Genomic DNA, 26,867 nt, shown 5'->3' with positions numbered 1-26,867 from the left:
AATGCAGAATGAGCGACCACACGCCAGGGTTGCCAGCCGTCACGCTAAACGCGGGACGTCCCGTTCCTGGAGTCTAGATCTACACTTCACTTGACAGAACTTCCGTCGCGGATCTTCAGCTTCGTAACGCCAATACATACATGTTTTTGCATAACAATATAACCTAACCTAATCAACAAAAAGTTGGAAAACCCCCGACATTGTCACTTCAAAGTTCAATATCTCAAAAACGTCTTAACCGATTTTGAAGAAACATGTCTAAGGACCATCGCTAGAAAACCTGCTTTCAAATAAAAAATACATTCAAATCGGTCCACCCGCTTAAGAGCTACGGTGCCACAGACAGACAGACACACATAGCGGTCAAACTTATAACTAACACCCTTCTTTTTGCGTCTTGGGTTAAAAATTAACAGTCCGTGCGGGACGCCGATGGTGTCGTATGGGGCCATCCATAAAATACGTCACACCTATTTTGTCAATTTTTATCCCTCTCCTTGTCACACGTATTTTTATGAAAATTGCAATTTACAAATACAAATATTCTTTATTGCACACCACAAATCAGTAGGTACAAAAAAGGTACGAGTATGTAGACACATAAATTCAATTATTTTATTCCTGTGCCACAAACCGCCTGACCCCACTAAATGCAATTATGGATGACCCCTTTCATACTAAACATTATAAGCCCTGAAACGAACGTTAAGTTATAAATTAGAGAAATTTCAGTTCAGGGATGCACGATTTTAATTGTATTATACCACGCTCGGCACTACCCTAACCTCTTTTACCGCGGTCGCCCGAACTCCGGTTCAATTTTTCACGCCTTTCAATACGTTGACGGCCAGCACCTTACCCAGTCAGGTCAGGTGAACGAGTCCCGCATTGTTTAGCCAATTCCCGCAGTTTGATTGCAAATCTGTGCTCTAATGTCGGCAACCTTAAAGCCATCAAAAGAACGTGCTGTAAAAAGCTATGCAATACGACCATGCGGAAGTGCTTTTTAACACACCGGCCGTTTTTCAATTCGAAGCCGTGTTTTGTGCGTTTTGCCTGCGCTTTGTATTGATTGAACGTGCATTTTTATGAATGGGAATTTTATGTGGTTTTTAACGTGGGTTCAGGAGTTTGCATAACGAACGCATAACGAACGAATATTATATTTTTCTTTATAGTCTTTTATGTATAATTTTGGATTAAACACATCCCGCTGCAAACCGCCTCTTTTCGGAATAAGATGGCTTGGGCTGGGCCGTAGTTTCCAGACCACAAGGGCTCAGTGCGGATAAAGAACTTCTCAGACATCATAATGGTTAATTTCATATTTAAGACATTTTGTTAGCCACATTTAATGCAAATAAATGAATGAATGCATGTAATCTGGGTCACCACGACCATATAAATACGACAATTTGTATAACCAAGGTATAACCGCTAGGAATACTTGAGTTGTAATGTCATTAGTGTGGCTTCAAACATCAAAGTCTATTTTCACTTACGAGTTAATGTGACTACAAAGTAAATAAATAGGTGCTATTTATAATACATTCCTTAATAAAAATAATTAAAACTTAAAAGGCGGTCTAATCCTCTAAATAGATTAATGTTAGCTTCAAATAATGTTAAATCCAAAAGAAAGATTATTGGGTATATACAAGTTTCGACATCTGAAGGATATTCTTAGTAGAAAACTTTTGTTAAGCCTTATTTTATTTCATAATCTCTCTCAATTCTAAACATAATGTAAATCTTAAACCAAAACACACAGAGTTTCGCGTTTTATATTATTTTCTCGTGAATTTATGTTAAATTCCAATTTAGTGTTTGCGTTTCCATTCACCATCTGAAGACAGCTTTGAGATGAAAGAAGATTGAATATGTTTACTTGTAAGCGTCGTAATGACTTAAATAAAGTTGGTATTATAATTTAAAAAACAGCGCATACCTATTTGAGAGTTTTTGATAAATAGCGAGGTATTGTGATAATAAGTTAAGGGTTAAGTAAAACTACATAAAAAAAGAAACTAATTATAACATTTCCATTATACCAGATGTTCAAAATAATCTTCTATCTTCGATTTTGTAATGTCGTCCAATGAGGATCTGCTAAGCTAGAAATGTGATTAATAGGTAAGCTAGAAGTGTAGTATTAGAACGTGGTATATTAGGCACGAGCGATTGTCAGCGTCGCCAGTTACAAAGTTATATTCCAAAATATCTACCCAATTTTGAGCTAGTTTCGAATCGATGCTTTAGTCCTTTGCATCCGGAGCGAAGCCCGTCGGGACGTGCTCTATAACTGGTCGTAGCCAGGTGCAGATTTGATTCTCGTTCCCGTAAACGGGTTCCCAGTTTGTCTATTTCCGGGAACGAAGCGGTCAGAGAATTTACGGGAATAATTTTGGTTAGTTGCTAATCAGTGTGGCTAGGAGCTTCGCCGAAGTTGGTGAAACTGTGGCACAGGCAAAGTGTTTGTGGGGCCCTTGGCTAATACCAATCGAAGGCCTACCTACCTAATTGGTCATCTAATTGCAATTTTCTCAAATACTGTCTTCGACAAGTGAGATGCTAGGTTTCCAGGAGTAGTGGGCCCTTTATATTCACGAGGCCTTGGGCTGCAGCCCAAAAAGTTTTTATTTAGATCTGACCTTGGGCAAACCAAAGAAACGGTGAGATAGAAGTCTTTTTCTTTCATCATCTACTATTTGACAGAAAAAGAAACGACGTAAAGGACTATGATACCGAATGCATTAGACAATATCTCTGGTACATGGCTTGTAGAAGTATCTACAGCATAGCAGCCACTAGTTTGTATGTCTCGCGTCTTGTCTGAATCATCAGATGATATAAGTACATTACAGGTAAACCACTGGTAAACTTGAATAAAAATTGTTGTATAACTGGCTAATCAAAATGTTTAAATTTCTTATTCTTTACTATACATTGTATTCTATCTGATGTACGTATGTCACTTCAATAAACAAAGTCAAATACAACATTCGTTATCAGCACGAAACTCTATATTTAACTGAGTATTACTTATAAAAACTATATATTCTTTATAAAAAGTGAATCTACTAGTTTTTTCCAGTATGTGCGTTTATAAATTATGAAAATCTGTGAAATTTTTCAATAGTTCACGAAGATATTTTCATACTATTTTTGTTGTGACATCAAACAGCTGTGCGTATAAATATGGCAAATAATTCGATTTCTGGCATAAAACCACTCATTAACAGAGACGGTTATTCCGTATGGAAATTCAAAATGCGTATGTACCTTATGCATGAAGAGTTATGGGAGACGATCATCGGATATTCTGATGATAGTAAAATTCCTACTGAGATAAAATCACGTAACGATCAGAAGGCGTTATCGAAAATATGTCTCACTTTAGATGGTATGGCAATAACTCATGTAAGGTCATGCAAAACAGCCAAGGAAGCTTGGGATGCTCTTTCGTCCGCTTACGAGGACAAAGGTTTAGGGCGACGTATAAGCCTCGAACGGAAACTGTACAGGTACTGTCTTGATGATTTTGATTCCAATATAGAGACGTACATAAATGCTGTCATGTCAACTGTGCAAGATTTAGCCGACATTGGCAAAATTATGGAAGATGCTTCAATAGCTGCGATTCTTCTTGGAGGTTTAAGTCCTCAATATGCACCTTTAGTAATGGCTTTGGAAAATTCCAACATAGACATTACAGTGGATTTAATTAAGACCAAATTATTGAATGAATTGAATAAACCAGCTATAGATAACCCAGGTACTGCTCTTCGTACACGAATGAACCAGAACAAACCTTCTACATCCAAACCGAAGAAACCTATTGTGTGTTACGACTGCATGGAGCCAGGACATAAGCGTCCAGATTGTCCCCATAAAAAGGACAAGAAGAAGAGACCCGTAAATCACAAAAATTCTCTATGTGCACTGAATGTCAATGACGGATTAGAGCGTGATAAATGGTTTATTGATTCTGGAGCTTCAGCACACATGACGTCACGAGCGGATTGGAGAAATAATGTGAGAACTTCGTCTATTGGGACTGTAACCATTGCAAATGGAGATGTACTGCCCAGTAAAGGCATTGGAGATATTTCTATCACCACTTGCGGTCAGAATACTAATATAAAGAAGATTACTGATGTAGTTCATGTACCGAACTTGAATTCTAATCTTATTTCAGTGAAGAAGGCAGTAGATAAAGGTTTTAACGTAGTTTTTGATAGAACTGGTTGTAATTTTTATGATTCTGATGCTTTTTCTTGTACAGGTGATGTAATTTTACATGGTTCTATATGTGGTGGACTGTATTCTTTAGACTGTACGGTCAACCCAACGACTCAATTATCTGCTTTTGAGACTAACTCTGATGTTTCTAGCTTCAAGCTCTGGCATAGACGACTAGGTCATTTATGTCGCATCGGAATGGATCAACTGAGGAAGGGACACGCAGTGGGCGTGGACTACTCAGAAGTCGATAAGGAACCATGTATCCCCTGCATTGAAGGTAAGCAGAATAGGAAACCCTTTAAGAAAGTTTCACATAAAAGATCAACTTCTGTTCTGGAACTTATTCATTCAGATATTTGTGGACCATTGCCTGAAACTTCATTTCAAGGCAATAAGTATATTTTATTTTTCATAGATGATTTTTCTCGTATGACTTTTGTATTCTTTATTCCTTCAAAAGCGGAAGTAAAGAACAAGTTTCATATTTTCCAGTCCACAGTAGAGCGGGAAACAGGAGCAAAGATTAAGATATTGAAGAGCGATAATGGAAAAGAATATGTTAATGCTGAATTTTCGAGATATTTACAAAATGAAGGAATTCAACACCAAACAACAGTTCCCTACAGTCCTCAGCAAAATTCTATTGCAGAAAGAACAAATCGCTCAATTTTGGAGAAAGTAAGATCAATGCTTTCTGATAGTTCCCTTTCTCCGGCTTATTGGCAAGATGCTGCAGAGATGGCTGTATATCTTAAAAATAGGTCTCCTCACCGTGCTCTCAATGGGAAGACGGCGTACGAGAAATGGTATGCTAAAATACCAAATCTTTCTCATCTGCGTGTTTTTGGATGCAGAGCATTCATCCATGTCCCTGAATGTAATCGGAAGAAACTGGACATGAAAGCATCCGAACATATTTTCGTTGGATATTCAGAAGATCCAAGAAGTTATTATTTCAGAGATATTAGATATCCCAGAAGACTTGTGAAAAGCAGAGATGTTACTTTCTTTGAATGTGATTTTCAAGATTTGAAAGTAAAGACAACTTGTAAGTCTGATAATGATTTAACTGAATCAGCAGTTGTACCTCTATTGCTAAGTTCGCAAGTAAACTCGTCAAATAGTTCAGATAGTCGAACACCTATCACAAGCGCTGTCATCGAAAATGAACAGATTCAACCTGATATTTTAGATATTATATCAGAAGATTTTCAGTCTGATATTAATGTCGTGGGGCAGTGGCATAACGCTGTTACTCCAAATGTGTCAGTTCAACCTGTTATTGCATCTTCATCAGAAGAAACTGAATCTGATACTGATTCTGTAGAACCAAGGTACAATTTGAGACCCAGAAAACCTAATTCTGCTGCCAATTGTGTATGCATGCAAACTTCATCCCCTCAGCTGATGGATGAACCTACAACTTATACACAGGCTGTGAACGCAGAAGATAGTGATAAATGGTATCAAGCTATGCAAGATGAATATCAGTCACTGCTTGAGAAACAAACTTGGGTTCTCGTTGATAGACCAGATAAGAAAGTCATACCTTGCAAATGGATCTACAAGCTGAAGAAAAATGCGCATGGTGACGTAATTAAATATAAAGCTAGACTTGTCGCGAAAGGATTTAATCAAGTTTATGGTATTGACTACTTGGAAACTTTCTCTCCAGTCGTTCGAAACTCTTCTTTACGCATGTTGTTCGCATTGGCTGCGGAAGAGGGAATGAAAATGCACCATTTAGACGTTGACACGGCATTTTTAAACGGAATTTTGGAGGAAGAAGTGTATATGAGTCAGCCGGAAGGATTTATAAAACCTGGTCAAGAAGATAAAGTATGTTTACTGAAACGATCGCTTTATGGCCTCAAACAGGCTTCACGAGCATGGTATAAAAAGTTGACCGAAATTTTACAATGCATAGGTTTTAACCAAACTCCTTCGGAAGCATGTATTTATACCAAAAAGTTTGGTAACGAGTTAATAATACTCGCTTTCCATGTCGATGACATTGTCATTTTGTACAAAGAAAATAAAACGCTAAATACTGTCATATCTGACTTGCGGAATCATTTTAGTTTGAAAGTGATTGGCAAACTTAGTTATTACTTAGGTTTAAATATACATTACAAACCTAATGAGATTAAAATATCTCAAGAAAGTTACATTCGTGATTTGCTACAAAAGTTTCACATGATGGACTGTAAGAGCGTGCCTACGCCGTTGGAAACTAAAAAGTTTCTGCCGAGTGAGAAGAATGTAAGTGAATCTTCATTATCCTATCCGTATCAGCAATTGATAGGCTCACTCAATTTTCTGGCCGTTAATACTCGTCCAGACATTGCTTTTGCTACATCATATTTGAGTCAATTCAATACTAAATATGATAAAAGTCATTGGAAGGCGGCAAAACGTGTATTACAATATTTGAAAGGCACTATGGATTTGGGCATTACTTACAGGAAAGACGGTGGATGTTTAATTGGCTACGCGGATGCAGATTGGGCCAATTGTCCTATGGATCGTCGTTCATACACCGGATTCTATTTTTCTATGGCCGGGGGAGCCATTTCATGGGAAAGTAAGAAGCAAACCACCATTGCCCTGTCGTCCAGCGAAGCGGAATATATGAGTTTGTCCAGTGCGGGTAGAGAGGCTGAATTTCTGAGGCGATTGATGTGTGAACTTACTGGTATGTCAACTGTTATTACTATTTATAATGATTCACAGTCTGCCCAGAAGTTGGCATTGAATCCGGTTCACCACAACAGAACCAAGCATATAGACACAAGATTTCATTATATACGAGATTTATTATCGAACAATATTGTTAATGTCGTATATATCAATACTTTGGAGATGTGGGCTGATGTACTAACTAAGCCATTGGCTCGTATCAAGCATCAGAATTGTATAAAAGGAATAGGTTTATGTTTATAATCTTGTTTTGATTACGGGGGAGTATGTTGTATAACTGGCTAATCAAAATGTTTAAATTTCTTATTCTTTACTATACATTGTATTCTATCTGATGTACGTATGTCACTTCAATAAACAAAGTCAAATACAAAAAAATAAGTGTTCCGTTTTTTGCTCGGATTTACAGAACTCTAAAAATAGTACTCTGGCGTAGGCGTTTATTAGCAAAGTATACTGATTACACCAAAGATAGAACCTTTTTGCGTTTTTCTTAAAAGCAATTCATTGCGAATTACCGGCGTACTAAGTCTCTCGAAGGTACCGATCGCTCTCGACCCTTTTAGCTTTTATTTTAGCTCCAAAGAAGTTTTTCTTTCACATAAATATTTTTTGTTGAAATCTTTATGACAAAAGTCCTATTTACCCACTCAACTTGACCGTTTGATAGAGGTTGGCCAGTTGTCAAATTTTGGTTTCTTAGAGAAAAATTGTCGTGAATTAGGGTTTACAAGTGTAATAACCTAAAGAATATTAATGAAAGCTTCTGCGGACTATACCTTGCTAATCTGAAACCACGACGGAGACAAGAATTAATTACTCTCGAGGTTTTAATTTGTAGATATGGACCTTCTCAAAGTAACGCCTGTTTTAATAAGCTAAATTTTGGGTTATATTTCTTTTTTGACGAACAGTTATCACACGGCGTGATGCTTCACAACCTAACTTGTCAATTTGTCATGATCATCATTATTATATCAGTCGTAGCACGTCTTTTGTTGAACATGGGCCTCCCCCAAACTTAACCTAACCTAACTGAAGTGTTAATTTAGTTGCTAGATGCCACAATGAGAGTTTCTGTCAGGCTAGTTGGCGTCAGTTAGTATCGTGGAGTTCGTTTGATAACTTTGACATTTACGTAGCATTTTGTGATTGGTAAAATAAATAAATGACCCAATAATAATCAAGGATCTAATAATACTAACACCAACATTTGCCATTTTGCCATGTTTTGCCTGTCAGGAAACCTTTATTAAACCAACCACCAATACGGTGTTTGACTATTTTGTATATGTTTTATAAATTAAAACTACACAATGCCTGTTATCGAATAGAAAAACAATTTTTAAGCTAGCTTTACAAATAACAAAGTAATAAAGGTTTGAAATTATTGATTAGACAGAGAAAGACATACTGGCATGTGACATCACACGCCAGTACCGCCATACTTGCTGCATAGAGAAAAGCGTTTGAGGAAGAGACAGTTATATAGATTTTACAAAAAAAAAACACTATAAATCCTATTTTCAACCGATTTAGAATTTTCTCTTTGCTAAACACTATTTAATCTGTATATCTTATTTTCATAATAATCTATATATATAAAAGGCAAAAGTGATTGACTGATGTATCAACGCACAGCCAAAACCGCTGGTTCTAGGGATTTCAAATTTAGCAGGTAGGTTCCTTTTATGGTCTAGGGGTGCACTAAGAAAGGATTTATTAAAATTCACCCTCTAAGGGGGTGAAATGGGGGCCCAAGTTAGTATGGGGAAACAAGATTAGTTAGACTATTTTATTCGAAACTTCACAGGAGTATTCTTAACAACAAATAAATAAACACGTGTTTCAGGTTTTTTGAGATTCAACCCCTGAAAGGGGGTAATGTGGTGACAAAGTCAATCGAAAATCAATCGTTGATATTTCAACGCACAGCCCAAACCACTGGACCTAGAGACTTGAAATTTTGCACATAGATACCATATACAATGTAGGCATCCACTAAGGAAGGATTTTTGGAAATTCTAACGGTAACGGGAAAAAACGGGATTTATATATTCGATTCGAGTGACCCTATCTCAGTAACTGTAATAACTAGACTTCAAATTTGATTCACAAGTAGGTATTACATTAATTAAAACATAGATTTCAGGATTTTTGGAAATTCCCAAGGGATAAGGAAAAAACGGGATTTATATATCAAGTTTAACTGAATTCTATGAACTATAATTACTAGACTCTTCAAATTTGGCATAGAAGTAGGTGATGTAATAGTAAAAAACAGTTTTAAGGAATTTGGGAAATTGGGATAAGGAAAAACGGGATTTATATTCAGTTTAGCGGGATCGATTTTTCATTTTACTGGTCCTAGAAAACTGATATTTTGCATATAGGTTCCTTGAGGAGTGTAGAGGAACACTACAAAAGGATTTCCCAAAGTTCTGACGGGAACGGGAAAAATGGGATTTTTCGTTTTACTGGTCGCAGAAGGCTGCAACTTGGCATGTAAGTTGCTTGAGAAGTAAAGAGAACCATTAAGAAATAATTTCCCGAAATTCCCACGGGAAAGGGAAAAAAACAGGATCTTTCATTTTAATGGTCCTAGAAAGCTGAAATTCGGCATGTAGGTTGCTTGGGGATTGTAGAAGAGCGTTAAGAAAGGACTTTCCAAAATTCCAACGGGAACGGGAAAATACGGTATTTTTCGTTTTACTGATCGTAGAAAACTCAAATTTGGCATTTAGGTTCCTTGGGGAGGAGTGTAGGGGAGCACTACAAAAGGATTTCCAAAAAGTTTGACGTTAACGGGAAAATACAGGGTTTATCGTTAGTATTATTGCAATTTTACATTAAACAGCATTAGTATTATTGTGGAACCATTAAGAGATAATTTGCTGAAATTCTCACGGGAAAGGGAAAAAATGGGAATTTTCGTTTTACTGGTAGAAAGCTAAAATTCGGCAATGTATAGGAGCACTGAGAGAGGACTGTCTAAAATTCACACGAGAACAGGGAAAAACGGGATTTTTCTTTTTACTGGTCGTAGATAGCTGAAACTTGGCAAGTATGTTCCTTGGAGAGTGTAAGGGAGCATTAATAGAGCATTTCCCGAAATTCTTATGGGAACGGAAAAAAACAGGATTTTGCGTTTTACTGGTTGCAGAAAGCTAAAATTTCAAAATTCAAATGTATATACTGCACGTACGCTGCAAAAAGCTCTTTAACCGACTTCAAAAAAATGAGGAGGTTATGCATTCCGCTATATATATTTATTTATGTTTGTTCACCGATTTCTCGCTTAATTGTGGACCGATTTTTTAAATATTTTTTTATTCGAAATAAAATCTACTCCTGAGGTAGTCCCATTGTCACCAAATCAGAATCTGATGACGGAATATCAGGGAAATCGAGGGCAACCCTCAAATTTTGTAGGCACGCATAACGTTTCTTATATAATTATCTCGAGTTATTTAAGTATTTGCGTCTGACAGACATCATCTCATGTTGATGAGCTGATGATGGAAGGTTAAACTCCTTAACGGTTAGAGGTAACGAGTTAGAAGAAGTTTCTTTAAACATCATATGCACGTATAGGTAGACCTTTAGTTGTATTCTTTCTGGTTATTCAGGTGAGCTGATGAGGGAAGGTATAACTCCTTAACGGTTAGGAGGACACATTAAGTACCTACGCCAAACCAATCAACTCATTACGTAACAAAATTTATCAATACCTGTAAAACAGTATACTGTGACAGGACAGGCTGACAGACCTGAATTTGGCACACATGTAGATAAAGTATCATAGGAGTGCACTAAGTAAGGATTTTTCGAAATTCCCATGGGAAAAGGAAATATTTAACTTTGTCTGCTTCTTGGTTGTTTGGGGAATCTCTGGAAAAACAGAGTGGATTTAAAAAAAAGTATTAGTAAAAGCTTTTTAAAAATCGATACCCGAAATAATAGAAGCCTGTTTCAATTCAATCGCGGACAGTGTGGTTTTCTCTTGAATTTACTTATTCCTATCCCGCGGGAACAATCCTATGCCGCGTAGGTACGAAGTCGTGGGCAAAGAAGCACGTGGGTTTCTAAAATTACACCCCTGACCTAAAGATGTGAAACAGGGGTACAAGTTTAACGAATTATGACCATCTAGGTTGATTTTTAAATTCAAAAATTTGCAAATTAATCCTCCGAAAAATCAATTAAAATACGAAAATAAAGATCATAGAAATGATCTGTGTTACCCCAAATTTAACGCGAGCGAAGCCGCGGGCAACAGCTAGTATTAAGATGTGGCAAAATCAGGAGTTGTCAAATACCGTATTGCGCGATGAACGTGTTTGTGTACTATAACAACGAACTCCTTAGTACCTTAAATTGTCAAAACTCTTCCTATGTAGCCATTCTCGCATCAAAGTCAGAGCACGAACTTCACCCATTTTATCTAAGATTGCTCCAAAATATACTTCTTGAAAATAATTTGCGGAGGCTGCTCGGTCCGAGCGTAATGGGCCCATAACCGTTTTAGACGCATTACGGCTCTCCCTGGCAAAGCCTTCCCGTCGCGTCCCGGATTACTTCCCCGTATGTTTACGCCGCGTGTTTTAATTGAGTCTGCGTCATAAAGTTAATTCAAAGTTCCAGGATGGCGGCGCGTATCGTGTAAACATCCGTCTTGGAACGTGGAGTTTGCAGGTTAAAATTTAGGGTCTGTTGGATAGCTTTTTGAATGGCGGTTTTGGGAAAGGTTGTTTCTGTTTATGCGTTTTTGATTTCCTGGTGCTAGGGGATAATGGGATCTATGAGCATGGATATTGTTGAGTTTACATGTGAAATTTATTAACCTAAAAATGAAAATTATATAGACACTCAAAAAAGCTGTTATCGACAGGAGAAGATAATAGTTTGGTTGCCATATTAAAACATGAAACTAAAAATATGTATCATCAAAAATGTTGCATAAAGATGTTGAAACATCTTTATTTTTATTCTTTGGACAAACTACAGGGTATTGTCTCTATGTATGTATTTTTTAAACTGACTTTCGAAGCGAAGCGAAAATCGAAAATGACACAAGCCTTTGCGACCGTTTTACAGAATAACATGAAATTTCGAAGAAAAGGGAAATAAACGTTTGTTCAGTTACTAAGTGCCAAAGACTAACCATCCTTGTTTATTCCAGACGTGCCATACCTGGAGTTGTCGGAGCCGGACGAGGGCTACCACGGGCTGATCCGCGAGAACGAGACCCTCGTGGAGGTGACGCCGCCCATCCGCGCACGCGGCCCGCTCTGCTCCTTCCTCATCTTGAACAACAAGCACCATGGAGAGGCGCCCTTCGAGGTAACTGGCTTTTTAATACCACTGGCGTCATCATCATATCGGCCGTAGGACGTCCACTGTTCGACATAGACCTCCCCCATGTATCTCCAGTTGCTTCGGTTGGCAGCGGCTTGCATCCACCGTCAACCCACCGCTTTAGACTCCGTTGTGCGAGGAATGTGATTTTCAAGAATCAATAGAAACGTTTCTTTTACCTCGCCTCACTCCGCTCAACTGTCTCCACCAGAGATGTGCTGTGCGAAGATAAGCGTTTCTATTGGTTCATGAAAACAGATTCCTCACAACACATCCTCACACATCTCTGGTTGAAACGCAGTCCCAAACAATGCCCCTTTTTTCGCGCTGGAAATGACTTTCTTTTTGTTACTTTTGGCAAGTTTCGTCGTGGCAGACTATCAAATTCGGACTTAGCATCACTTTTATGGGAAAGCATTGTGCATTTCATCGCGGTATCAAGTTGGTACGTATTTTTGCGACCGGCTCTCCCAACTATTAATACAGGATGCGAAAGTTTACTGTCTGGCTGCCTGACCTTTTTTTGCTAGATTAATCCGAGACTTTTTGCTCAAATTTACTTCAAGTAATTTATTGAATAGGGCATCAAGTACTTTGCGGATCTTTACCAGTGAACTATGTATAAACAACTAGCTTTTGCCCGCAGCTTCGCCCGCGTTGAATTCGGTTATCGCGGTTTCCTCGGGAACTGTGCATTCTTACGGGATAAAAAGGATCCTATGTCACTCTCTGGCCTTTAAACTCTCTGTCAAAAATCACGTCGATCCGTCACTCCGTTTCGACGTGAAACATGGACAAGCACACAAACATACAAACTCACACACTTTCGCATTTATAATAATTAGTATGGATTACTTTGCTAACCCTCCACCTTATCCACCTCCACACTATTAGCACACACAAACCCAACTATCACCACAACCACACTAGGTTGACGTATTTCGAACTCATCCAGAGTTCACCCTGCATAAGCACATATTAAATTTGTTTCATAGACGTAGCTCGTATGGGTGAGCAAAGTTAATTGTTAATGGTCCATTCAATTTATTTATTAATGAAACTATACTACTAGGTTAGCTCGCTTTTGTACTCCTCTCTGTGAATCTGTATTTATATTTTTTAATGTGCAATAAAGAGTTAACATACATACATTTATTATAGTCTTTCAACTACTAAAGAAAATAAAAATCTACTTTCATAACTCCTCTTTAAGGTCAAACGTCGTCGCATAATATTAGATATACCTAATATTTATATCGTCGAGATGGGATTCGTGCCCAGAAACGTCCAGAACGTTCCACACGTGTACCCCAATAAAGCACTTCATCTGATTTCTTTTCACCGTTCACAAGCGGCATCGTTAGTTTTGTCGCCGAAAACACGGCTCGGAATATGTTTGATTGAAAACGCGGGCCTGATCACTACGACTGTGTTGATTTGATAGTTTTTATATTTTGGATAATACTTATAGTTGTAGCCTTCTCTATTGGGGTTGCCTATATAGAATTAAAAGTCTATCCACACGGTATACTTTTTTGACGTAGAATTCGCTTCGAACAGAATTTAGGCACTTGAAAGAAAGAAAGAAAGAAAGAAAGAAGGCATTTATCGACTGATGCGGAAGACAAACAAATACAATAAAATTTACACAATAACACACAATTAAATCAAAATGGAACATATTACACAATTTTGTGTCCTTTTGCGCCCTTACTTCCAGTGATCAGGTTGACTTGAAATTTATAGATAAATATTTAGATTGTATAACAATCTAAATGCAGTTAACAAAAAGTAAAAAAAAAAACAAAAGAAGCTTCTATAAAATGAAATCATTACAAATCTTATTTCCTATCAGGACTGCTGTGACGTAACGCACGCCTGTTTTTTTTTTGTTCCTTATAGTTCACAGGACTATGACATGTATTCTGTGATACAAACCACTTCTTAGGCTCGCTCGTGCTATTTTATCTATTTTAAAAATAAATAAGAAACAAACGTAGTAAAATATAAATACTACTTACTCAGTTCGCAAACGATTAAGACAAACTACTTATTCCGTTTTTGAGACACCAATTTGCCTGAACCGCCGCCATTTTATTTTATAACAGTCGCATAAAAACAGTTCCAATAACAAACACTAAATCAATTTAGAGCACACTCCGTTCGCAATCCAATTTATGCGTGTCGAAAACCAAACAATCAGAACGGTGGCCGTTACGTCAACTATAGCCCATGAAAAACATTTTCATAGTCTGTGGACTTTTCCCATATTCCAATATGGCGGAAAAAAGCGGGAAAACGATTCACGCTGCCACGGCTCGGTGACGTGCCAAACGGATAAAAAATAGGAAAATAAAAGGTGTGAGATACGAGTATTTATGGGTTCTGTTTGGCCTGTATTTGACTTTAAAGAGGGCGTTCGAAGTACAACCTTATCTTGTGAATGGAGCTTATGGTATCTTGGTATACTATACATATATTATTGTAAGTCGATAATGTAAGTACCTACTACTTAGCAGACACCTGTGTCGTTAGGACGTTTTTTTTTTTCATTGCATTGAATTAGATCAATCTGTTGAATCGAAAACACAGGATTTCGCAATAAAACCCGTGGATAATCCACTTACCTTCAGCTGCGCACTTCACCAACTCTGCTCCAATCCAACGATATCATTTATTTTGGAAAGCACTAGGCGATTGAGGTCCAGACTCATAAGCGTAGTGGTTTTAGGTCGTTTTGTACGCGAATTGGAGCGTAAGTACGATTGTTCAATAATGTTCGGCGTATTGAATAGAGAAATTTGAAGTTTTGCGCAGAATTTGAAATTTAGCATGCATCTGTGTATCTGCGGGGGATGTACAAACTGAAAATGCATTACAGACGTCTAACTTCGATTCCAAAGCCCACCTAGCACTCATTATTTACTCACATATATAGGGAGGGGAATTAGTGATATGAGTGAGTGCAAAATGCGATTTTCGGGGAGGCGGTATAAAAATGTACGAAATCGGTGTGAGTGTGACTTAATTTAGATGGTCTTGGAACTGGACTTAGGGATAAAAAGTAGTCGTCCAGCTATCCACCTACACACCAAATCATCCAAATTCATCTAGACGTTTTGGCGTGATGGAGTAACAAACATACACACACGGCCGCAGTCACAATACAATACTCAAAAACTCGCATTTCGCATTAGTAGGATTAAACAAATTTTTGAGCTACATCGGTATAAATTATTGCGATAATGCCATCCAAAAGCTATTCCACCTATTTTCCGTCTGGGAAACAGATGTTAGATTGTAGAATGACGTTCTTCACCGGGGGAAATAAAGTTTCAAAAGCACTTGAAACTAGCCGAGAAGAAAAACCTTCCTACTATTTCACTCCAACTGGTCACTTCTCAAACTGGAACAGTTAATTTCCATTCAATAAAGTTCGCGCCGCGATAGCTTCAACTTTTATCAGGCAGCCATGTTGTTTTACTTTGTTTTCGAAATGGCGCTTCTGGCTCTGAGCGGCGCCATTGTCTATGGCTTTTTTTTTTACTTTTTCATAATTACTTACATTGAAACTTTAAAAACTATTGTGGCAAAATAAATGTTTCCTATGGTAAGTTTGATTGGACAAACTAAAACTTGTGAGTAGTTTGGTCTAATAAAAGTGCAGTGCAATACATTTTAACTGTGTCCTCTAGTTATAAACTCGCGTCTTTATGCAATTCTCTTCCAACTACTCGCGAGTTGCAAGTACAGATACCTTAACAAATCCATACTTAAATGCGGAAGTGTGTGTGTTTGTATGTTTGTCCGTCTTTCACATCGAAATGGAGCGACGGATCGACGTGATTTTTGGCATGGTGATAGTTTATGGGCCAGAGAGTGACATAGGCTACTTTTTATCCCGAAAAAATGCACAGTTCTCGAGGAAACAGCGCGCGATAACCGAATTCCACGTGGGCGAAGCCGCGGGCAAAAGATAGTCTGATATAATGCGTCGAATCCGAGTCCATTGAGTGCTCGGCCACAGCGACATAGAAACTATAAAAACTGTTGTACTTATAGGTTAGGTTGGATGATGGGATTACTAAAATGTAAATGTTCTTAACTTTAAATACTTGGATAACCGGCGAGCCTTGGCAATACGTAAGCTCTTCATCCCAGTCAACCAACGCAGGACAAAGTTAGAGTGAACTAGTTCGCAACTGCGCTGAAATAAAACCGCGTATGAAACAAGCGCCGATACCAAGTTTTACAGCACAACAGATAAAAGGCAACTCTGAGTTCCCCTGGGGATATAACTAGCTGTCTGTATGAACTGTATGTTGTTACAGAAATACACTGTTGGGTAACAGATTTTTCATCTCTCATGGATAGATCCGGGTGGAAAATTGCGTTTTCATCTCTAGGGTGGAAAGTATTTTTTTTTTAATTTTTATTATTAGCCACGGAGTCGAGTTACGTCAGTGACATTTTTTTTTCACGTTTCGGCCTGGCCATCTAGATGCACGTCGTGACCAAGGAGCTTATATACCTACAACACTGGAGGTTGAATGCCGAACATCCGTTTGAAACAAGAAATTTGACTTTTACTATGTCACGAATAATATTCCGTCTCTTTCTTTAGTTAGGTTAAGAAAGAGATGGAAGTCATTCTTGAAATGTGAAAGAAAGAGATGGAATATATAAATAAGTAACAAAGGTCAAACCTTGTTCGTTCGGCGTTCAACCTCCAGTTTTGTATATAAGCTCCTTGGTCGTGTCGTGACCAACTCGTTTTTTTTTTATAGTCGGATGTGGCAAGTGGCCAGTGCGAAAAGGTTGGAGGATGGATATCAGTAATAATTAAATTTATTATAATTTCCTTCTTTTTGTAGTATTTTACTTTCCTCACAGTCGAAATGAAAAGTAGAGTGTCTAACTCGGGTGAAATTATCCATTTCTCCTCGAACTATTGGCGCTCTCACTTCGTTCGAGCGCCAGAAATATCTCGGGTGAAATGGGTCACTTTCCACCCTTGGTTATCAATCTACTATAGTTTCTTAGTGTATTGGAAGTATTTGGAAGCTTTTGTTTGTCTTTGATGGGCGTAGGATGTTTTTCAACGTGTCAAATGGAGTCGAAATAGGCGTACAAAATGTAGTGCTAGTTTATGATATTAGGTAGTAAAGATAAAGATTGTTATGTGCTATAAAAGTTTACATACATATCTTATTGCATCCGTGGTCATGACTCATAAGTTAACATGGGTTGTATGTTGTCTGTAAGGTATTTATTGTATGGGCCATGTTGCTCGAGATAAGTGGTTAACAGTGTGCTACGACCTATGAATGCTACGCCGCGTAGCCGCCATATTTAATATAGTCGCAATTTAAATATATACATATCGACGCTCACTATCTGAAAAAAATGTCGTTTAGTCAATTTCTCCTTTCAAGCGTCCATATAGATGTAGTGCTAATGATTTTTCAATCGGGAAAAGTCGGAGCTCAATCGGAATACGACGGCAATCCATACTTCCATACTAATACTAATATTATAAATGCGAGAGTGTGTTTGTGTGTTTGTCCGTCTTTCACGCCGTAACGGAGCGACGGATCTAGGTGACTTTTGGCATAGAGATAGTTTATGGGCCCGAGAGTGACATAGGCTACTTTTTGTCCCGGAAAAATGCATAGTTCCCGAGGGAACAGCGCGCGATAACCGAATACTACGCGGGCGTAGCCGCGGGCAAAATCTAGTTTATTGTATAAAATTAGTGGCATTTTCATATCCATGAGTATGGTACTTTATTATTTAGTGACTGCGTGCGCGGAAGGTACGAGAGTCAGGAATTGGAAAAACCTGATCGGAGAAACGAAGGTTTCTATACGACCTGAAGTGAAAGAGAGCAGCAATATGCCATCTTCTGGCAGTTTTCTGACAGAATATCAGCACTGCAGGTTACTGCAGTATATGCTGAGTCAGCGCCTATTCTAGACATCGTCGCAGGGCTCTCAATTTATCAATTTAAACAATAATAAGTGAACTTTATTTTGATGCTAGTTTTAAGTTAAAAGGTATTATTGTATATTTTCTATTGTACTTTGAGCTTTGTATGCTGTTTTGAATAAAGATTCTATCTATCTATCTATCTATCTATCTATCTATCTGTCAGCAATATCTTCTGATGGAAGAAAATATGTCACAATGCAAGTACAGTCAATAAAAAGTACAGTCTGCAAAGAAGCTTAACAAAAAACTTATTTCGTTTCTCTTTTACTTTTACAAATGTCGATGGAATAAAAATGGGTTTTAGTACTTAGTGGTCACATCTGTAACTCTGTGATGTTGTTCCAGATAATGGTGATCGACGAGAACGAGGCGCGGCTGCGCGTGCGCTTCCCGCTGAACTGCGAGAAGCGGCGCAACTACAAGTTCGACATCGCCGCCGTCGGCTGCGACGGCTCCTACTCCAACACGTGAGTCAAAACATACCCCCTTTTAACCATAATTAAATAGATATTTAACTACTGCTGGCTCATAGTGGGAAAACTGTAGTAGTAGTTGTCTGGAGACACTGCTGCAGTTGATTGAAGTCGGCTTTGTTGTTGGACAAATACTGCTGAACCAAATATGCTGGCCTGCTTATGTGTGTAGCTTGCTCTTGGAAAACGCAAGTTCGGGGGAAGCGGGCAGGATTTACGTTACAAGTAGCTTCTCAAACATGACTTAAAAATGTTGTTACATACCGTGTGATAGTTGGGAAGAGCATGGGCTGGAAAAAGTCAACTGAGCGCTTTGAATTAGCTCGTTTTGAAGATCTTAACGCCATGCGCCAGTTACCAAAAGCCGAAACCCAAACCTGTGTATAAGTACACTCATAACTTTTCTCGACAGCTGTTCTGTGCCCTTTGAGGTCGCACATTTAGCACAAAGTTCAGATTTATGAGCCTTATCCGCTCACATGACCGAAACGAAACAAGTTTATTTGTAGAAGGATCGAAAGATACGTCGTTGAGGATATCATTATATCATCACGTGTGTAGCATATCACTTCATCATCAACCGGAAAACGTCCACTGCTGAACAAAGCCCCCCCTCCGAACGACAACTAGCCACTTGCATCCACCGGTTACCTCTCTCACGATGTCGTCAGTCCACCCAATGGGTCTGCAAACGCTTCGTCTACCGGTTTGACACTCTAGGACTTTACTCCCCCAACGGTCAGTCCTGCGAGCGATGTGGCCCGCCCATCAACACATTCAGCCCTCACTTAATCCGTCCTTTTCTCCAGGGTCCCCGTCCACATAACGGTGACAGACGTGAACGAGTTCGCGCCGGTGTTCCCGCAGTCCGACTACGTCAAGTCTGTGGACGAAGGCCGCATCTACGACGAGATCGTCCGCGTCGAGGCAACAGACAAGGACTGCACGCCGCGATACGGAGACGTGTGCAAGTACGAGATCTTGACGGATAGGAGCCAGCCGTTCACTATCGATAACTATGGTAAGTAAACATTGAGGATTGAGGATTGATTGGATTTGAAAAAAAAAAAAGTCTCGATGAGGGCTACGGCATAGATGTCGCTAGCGTCACTGCTTAAGTGACTAAGTAAGAAACAAACAAGCTGAGATATGAGGTGCATAGGGGAAATTCGTGTCGGTACCGTTGACCATCAGTGGTGTAGCGGTATAGCACGCGGTACGGATTACCGAGGACCTGGGTTCGATTCCCAGTGATGGTCTTATTTTTCTGTTTTTTCTGTGCATCTTTATTTCAGTTTGTATTTTCAATTTAGGTTTTACGGGATGACCGTAAAAGTAAAAATTTGGAATTGAAATAAAAAATACAAAAAGATTCCAAAAAACCAATCTTAAACATTGAGGGTTTCAAATAATTAATTAAGTAAATTAGGCGTCACTATGCGGAGGTCCATACTAATGAACTGAAAATATTACTTTACTCACTCGCGACCTTACATTTTTAATGTTTTTTTTTGTTAAGGCTTTGTCTATCAGTTGAACATTTGTCCTTGCTCGGAAAACTGGACGTGAATTTGAAATGTTATTTCGCACATGAATTCTGAAAAACTCAGAGTTTTTAACCCGGGATTTGAACCCACGTTCATCTGCTTGAGAAGCCATAGGCCACCACGACCTAATCTATCTGCTAGATGTGCTGGTATTTCTCATAATTAAATTAACAGTTCACAATAAAGTTACGCTCAAATTTCTGTCCTAGCGGAAACAGACACCATGTTAAAAAAGTACAGGACGTCAGACACAGATGTCTGTTCCATCATCACCTCGTTAGTAACAAGCCGACCTGTGTTTTCCAGGAGTCATTCGCAACACGGAGCCCCTGGATTACGAGAAGTCCCACAACCACATCCTGTCGGTGGTGGCCTACGATTGCGGCATGATGCAGTCCGCGCCGGTCATGGTCACCATCAAGGTCAACAAACCCTGCCGCGCTGGGTGGAAAGGTAAATCCATACTAATATTATAAATGCGAAAGTGTGTTTGTGTGTTTGTCCGTCTTTTACGCCGTAACGGAGCGACGGATCGACGTTATTTTTGGCATAGAGACAGTTTATGGGCCCGAGAATGACATAGGCTACTTTTTATCCCGGAAAATGCACAGTTCCCGAGGGAACAGCGCGCGATAACCGAATATCACGCGGGCGGAGCCGCGGGCAAAAGCTAGTAAATAATAAATATCATTATATGTCCCATGGGACAATTAACACCAATTGACCTGGCCCCAAACTATGCAAAGTGCCTATCGATCTATCTATTTTTCATTTTCTGATCACCGATTATGCCATATAGCAAGATGGCCATTGGGGCCGAAAAGTTCTCGAATGGAGACCGCGGACCGGCAAGCGCAGCGTAGGGCGTCCACCAAAGAGATGGACGGATGACCTGGTTAAAGACGGGTTCACGACAGGCAGCTTTCAGCCAAGCAACTTCGAAGAGTTCTATGGGGGAGACCTATCAAAGTCAAACTCAAATTTGGGCTATAACAAGCATTTATATATAAAAAATATATAATAAAAACCTCTGTCGAAAAGAATCCGGCTAGAAACTCAACGAGATATATCCGAGGTGTAGGACCCATGTCCAACAGCGGATGTCCTACGGCTAATTAATATGATGATGATGATCACCGATTAAAATCTTCGTGTCTAACTAATCTCATGAACCACCATCCTCCTCAGGTGTAGCTGAACGCGTGGACTACGCTCCAGGCACGGGGCCGCTAGCGCTGTTCCCGGTGGCACGGCTGGAGGCGTGCTCTTCAGACGAGCGCTGCCCGGGCGTCACGCGCATACAGGCGGCCGTCACGCTGCAGGCCTCCCGCGCCGGCTCGGGCTGCGACCGCGACACGTACTCTGTGCACGCGCAGCGCACCATCTGCGGTAAGGACGTCCAACTAACCTCATGCCGTATTGCCTAGCGATTCTGACGCTCGTAATCGGAAGAAAGAAAGAAGAAAGAAGAAAGAAAAGACATTTATTCACTAACACAGAAGACACACATGTACCTACAGCAAAATTTACACAAATAAACCAAAAAAAAAATATTACAAAAAAATACATATAGTCTAAATACATATTTTGTATCCCCTCTAAACTGGAACGGTCGCTGACTCGACATTATGCTGAAGCATTAGACGCCTGCAGCGCTGATTTTCTGATTTAGGTTACGTTAGGTTTGTCTTATAGCGCAGCTCTAGTGGAAACAGCTGAGCGAAGTGAGGCTAGCCTAAATGAATCGTTTCTCATTCATGAAAAACATATTTCGTCACTACTTTAAAAAAAACTTGTACCACAAAATAGATAATTTTTCCGAGTGAACTTTATGAACATTACGTGTATGTCAAGGTTCAATTTTGTTGACACATTGCTTTTAGACACGAGATTTTTTCAAAGCAGTGACGATTTCTCGCAATCGCAAGACATCCTCGCACATCTCTGGTGGAAAAGCAGGCTTAAATGGTTTTTTTCTATCTTTCCCATCTTTCAATTTCAGATATCGCTTCTTTTTGACAAAACTGTGTTATCTCCAAAGTTGCGATATTACCAGATGTCACAGTTTTGTCGCAATGAAGTTTTCGCCTTCTGCAAGCGTGATCCATCTGTGAAGTGTTTATTTATCTTTAAAAAATCTAATTTTCAGGTTTGGACCCGAAAACTGTAGATCTGCTGCCGAGCCCCGGAGTTGGCAACGAATGGGCTAAAGCATTGAAACCCGACTCAGGTACTTTAAAGAAAGTTTACTAACATAACGTAATAAGGTAAACGGCTACTATCGTGGTACTTGGGAAGTTTTCTAACGAGTTCAAAAACTTATGTTTATCAAAGCTCCTTGAACTCTTTTTACTTATAACTATTTGATAAAATAATTATTGAAACCAAAACACCCAAGTCTTCCATTACCGAGGGTATAAAGAGCATAAATTTTCTACCATCGGTAATGCCGAGGGTTTAAAATAATAATGGCTTTGGTGTTGTATATTAATTTTGAAGATCAAGTCTTTTTAAGGAAAACTAAGTAAAACGTTAAAACATGATTCGAATAATGTATCCAGTCTACTATTTTTTTCCTTCTTGTGCCGTATTCTGTGTTCTCGGACGCATGTTGTTAGTGTTCTGTGCATACGCTCTACCACCCCGTTTTCACCAGGGCGCGACGGAGAGCAAATGTTCGAGTTTGACGGCTCGACGACGGCGGCCGCCGTGCCCGCCAGCGTGCTGTCCTCTTCCCTCGCAGGCAGCTTCTCTATCTCGACGTGGATGCGTCACGCGCCGCCCCCCGACCACGACAAACATCGCAAGGAACACGTGCTGTGTCTCGCTGATGACCACAGTAAAAAAGCAAACTTTTTAAATAATATAATAAATAGACATGTTCGTACAGACGAGGGCATAAATATATAAACAGGCATCTTACGCTGTGGCATAAAGGTGTATAGATATTTTTGGCATCTTGGTAACGTACATATTCCAGGCAGTTGGTAGTTGCCAGGATTCAGTCTACCCTGCTGCCTACTCAATGCACAGTACAGTCATGTTCAGTCCAGGTGAGCTTACGACTCTGTACACAAAAATATGTGTTCATTCGAACCACGCAAAAATATGTTGCCACGTCCTTATATGGTGTAGTAGGGTTAGATAATTTAGTTAGATAATGCTTGTCGTAATACCCAGTTGTCTTGTAGAAATGAACCGTCACCACTACGCGCTGTTCGTGCGCAACTGCCGACTGATCCTGTTGCTGCGCCGCGACTTCGGTGACGGCGACCTCAACATCTTCCGCCCCGCCGAGTGGCGCTGGAAGATCCCCGAGGTACAATCAAACTAGTTTGCAATTAGTTGTTAAAAACTCAACCATTATTTCAAGGGAATCCATATTGAATCAAATTTTACTCAAATCCATGTGAAATATTAAAGTTTACTCACTACCCTCACAGCTGCACGTTTTCGCCGTGCCGCCATATTGCGAGCATACAGCGTTCAAGATGTGCGTTCTAGCATACAGCGTTCAAGATGTGCGTTCTACCTATAACATTCGTTTACAACGACAGCGGCCTTTTTACTTTATGAGGAACGGCAATTCCAGCTATCGTGGTCGAGCAACGTGATCGAACAGTCCGAAAACAGGTGTCTCTTAAGTTTAAAGGCTCTAACATGCCAGTTGTATCTTTCATTCATCATCAATGTCATCATCAGCAAAAGCATTAGCTCAAACAATGATCCGGTTCGAAGGACCATTGTTGGAGCTGATGCTCCTGCTGATGATGATATTGATGATGAGTGAAAGCAGCCGGTTCGCATTTTAAACTATAATGACGAGATGTTGACGGTAAGACGGTCTGAACGTGACTCCCGCGCCAAGCCGCTTCGCTCCCCGCGCCGCTCTCTGCTAAACCAGTTTTGGAGTAGTGATGGGATGGAGTACGAAGATGCGATGGAAGACCAGCGCTGGCTCCACCCGAGGAGTCCGCATTTTATGCTAAGGCGACACCATTTCGGGCACAAAAAAATATTTGTAATTTTTAGTATTTTGTATTCTCTATTTGTTCATATTTTTTCTTTATTGTTTTTACCCATTATTAGTCTGTGTCCAGGCTTTTTCATTTTAATTTTCGATGCAACATCCCCACATTTACATGCTTTGGTCCTTAGGTGTGCGACAACGAATGGCACCACTACGCCGTGAACGTGCGTTTCCCGAACGTGGAGCTGATAGTGGACGGCGACGGGTACCGCGCGCCGGACGGCAAGGGGCCCGAGGTCATCGACGACTGGCCGCTGCACCCGGCACACGGCGTCAACACCACCCTCGTCGTCGGCGCCTGCTGGCAAGGTCAGTCTGAAGCCTTATGACGAAGACAATAATAAATAAATAATTAATATCACGGGACAATTCACACCAATTGACCTAGTCCCAAAGTAAGCTTAGCAAACCTTGTGTTATGGGTACTAAGCAACGGATAAATATAATTATATAGATAGATACATACTTAAATACATATTAAACACCAAAGACCCGAGAACAAACATTCGTATGTTTCATACAAATATCTACCCCGACACGGGAATCGAACCCGGGACCTCAAGCTTCGTAGTCAGGTTCTTAACCACTAGGCCATCTGGCCGTCTACAATGATTCCTTTACTTCTGAATCTTAGATCCCATAACTATCTTTAGGTTTTTTTTATTCGACTGGATAGCAAACGAGCAAGTGGTTCTCCTGATGGTAAGAGATCACCACCGCCCATAGACACCTGCAACACCAGGGGTATTGCAGATGCGTTGCCAACCTAGAGGCCTAAGATGGGATACCTCAAGTGCCAGTAATTTCTGCGGCTGTCTTACTCTCCACGCCGAAACACAACAGTGTAAGCACTGCTGCTTCACGGCAGGATTAGCGAGCAAGATGGTGTTAGCAATCCGGGCGAACCTTGCACAAGGTCCTATGAACCACCTGCAAAGTTTTAGTTAAAGCTTCCAATTCCATCTGTTTTATCACAATAAAAATGCTGTTTACAGCATCTCGTCCCTTAGGACGAGCCCTGGTTCTGTAAGAGCCCCCGCAGACTCATCATCATCATTATATATCAGCCGTAGGACGTCCACTGCTGGACATGGACGTCCCCAATAAACCTGCAGTTGCTTCGGTTGGAAACGGCATGTATCCACCGTGATTCCGTGGCTTAAGCCAGGTTATTTGTCCATCTCGTTGATGGACGTCCTACGCTGCGCTTGCCGATCCGCGGTCTTTCTGGAAATTTTCGTAACTTGTCGGACCTTTTAACTGCAAGCTTTTTATTGGTCGTGTACGGGCTGCTTTTGCTCATACACCAAGTAGAACTGTTAATTGCTTAACTGTAGAGTCACTTTGTAATAAGAACTCACTGATAATCCCGAATAATAACCTTTATTGATAGTAAAGCGAGCACACATTATATGCATGAATGTTAAACGTGAACTGACGTGTAATGAACTAATTTACGCAATCAAAGTAAAATATGCTGTTATGATTGGTTTTTTGGAGTCTTTTTGTATTTTTTTTTCAACTCCAAATTTGTTACTGTATTTGTTGTTGTTGTATTTTCGATAAAATGTGCTGAGCGCGCAATACGTCAATGTAGACCGTACAGGTCGATTTAGATTAACCGCGCATATTTAGTTATTTTGTTTTACTCCATAACTTTCATTAAATTTCCACACAAATAATAGAATGTCACTCGACATACCGGGAGGGCCCTGTAACAAGAGCAAAAAATTAAAATACAGGTTCTTCTACTCAAATGGAACTACTTTAGTTCTGCAACTTTCAAAAATTAAGTAATTTTATCATTATGTTTATTCCAAACAAATTAATTGGTATTTCAATGTACGGCATCCAATAGTCTAAATGACATATCCTGTCACGTAAGAAAATGACGGATTTCGCAATACATTGCTTGTCCAATTAAACTTTAAACTCAATTTAAACTGTAATAAACATCATGTTTGTAGTTATTTTCAAAAGTTGTTAAATTAAATTAGCTCAAAATGAGAAAAAGAAGCTGTGGTTTAATTTTTCGCTCCTTTTACAGGGCTCGCCTTGTATATCACTGACAATGAGGGCTGTCGTTTTTTGTCTTTCTAGATGGCGCCACTGTTGCGTGAGGTTTTTAAGTGTGGCTTTCAAAGTCTGTTATTACGGGCGTGAAAACAAATTTAAGATTAAAATCATATTTAATACATCTTAAAACCGTATCATAAAAATATCGAGCAACCACAGTGTTGCGTAGTCCCGTTTTGTTCTGAAAAAAGGCAGGACAAAAGTTTCCGATAGACAAAGCTGTCTCAAAACACAGACATTCATTGCCCCGTAACGCATAATTGCCATAATTAATTTCAGGTAATGCAAAATATTCACAAAAATATTCTAATTATAAATAAACCCGCGTAGCTCACCCAAAAACTATGAGAATTGACAATTCGGAGACCTCACGCTACACTAGCGCCTCTAGCGGCGAATTCATTCGCGATAGCCCTCATTGTCACGTTGGTGAAATAGGGCCCAGGA

At 39.6% G+C, this 26,867-nt stretch overlaps 1 protein-coding gene across 2 annotated transcripts in view; it reads left to right on the top strand.

Annotated features, from left to right (window-relative positions):
• Cals (calsyntenin 1) overlaps positions 1 to 26,867 on the top strand; it is a 273,816-nt gene that overhangs the window by 236,342 nt on the left and 10,607 nt on the right. For both annotated transcript variants that reach the window (XM_074102582.1, XM_074102581.1), the window contains exons 2-10: positions 12,128 to 12,288; positions 18,640 to 18,761; positions 19,577 to 19,788; positions 20,621 to 20,767; positions 21,503 to 21,703; positions 22,464 to 22,544; positions 22,971 to 23,153; positions 23,506 to 23,633; positions 24,473 to 24,653. In XM_074102582.1, coding sequence (XP_073958683.1) covers positions 12,128 to 12,288; positions 18,640 to 18,761; positions 19,577 to 19,788; positions 20,621 to 20,767; positions 21,503 to 21,703; positions 22,464 to 22,544; positions 22,971 to 23,153; positions 23,506 to 23,633; positions 24,473 to 24,653 — 1,416 coding nt within the window. The remainder of the gene's footprint in view (positions 1 to 12,127; positions 12,289 to 18,639; positions 18,762 to 19,576; positions 19,789 to 20,620; positions 20,768 to 21,502; positions 21,704 to 22,463; positions 22,545 to 22,970; positions 23,154 to 23,505; positions 23,634 to 24,472; positions 24,654 to 26,867) is intronic.

Source organism: Choristoneura fumiferana, chromosome 19 (genome assembly GCF_025370935.1).
Source record: "Choristoneura fumiferana chromosome 19, NRCan_CFum_1, whole genome shotgun sequence".
NCBI lineage: Eukaryota > Metazoa > Arthropoda > Insecta > Lepidoptera > Tortricidae > Choristoneura > Choristoneura fumiferana.
This window is presented reverse-complemented; position numbering and strand designations above follow the sequence as displayed.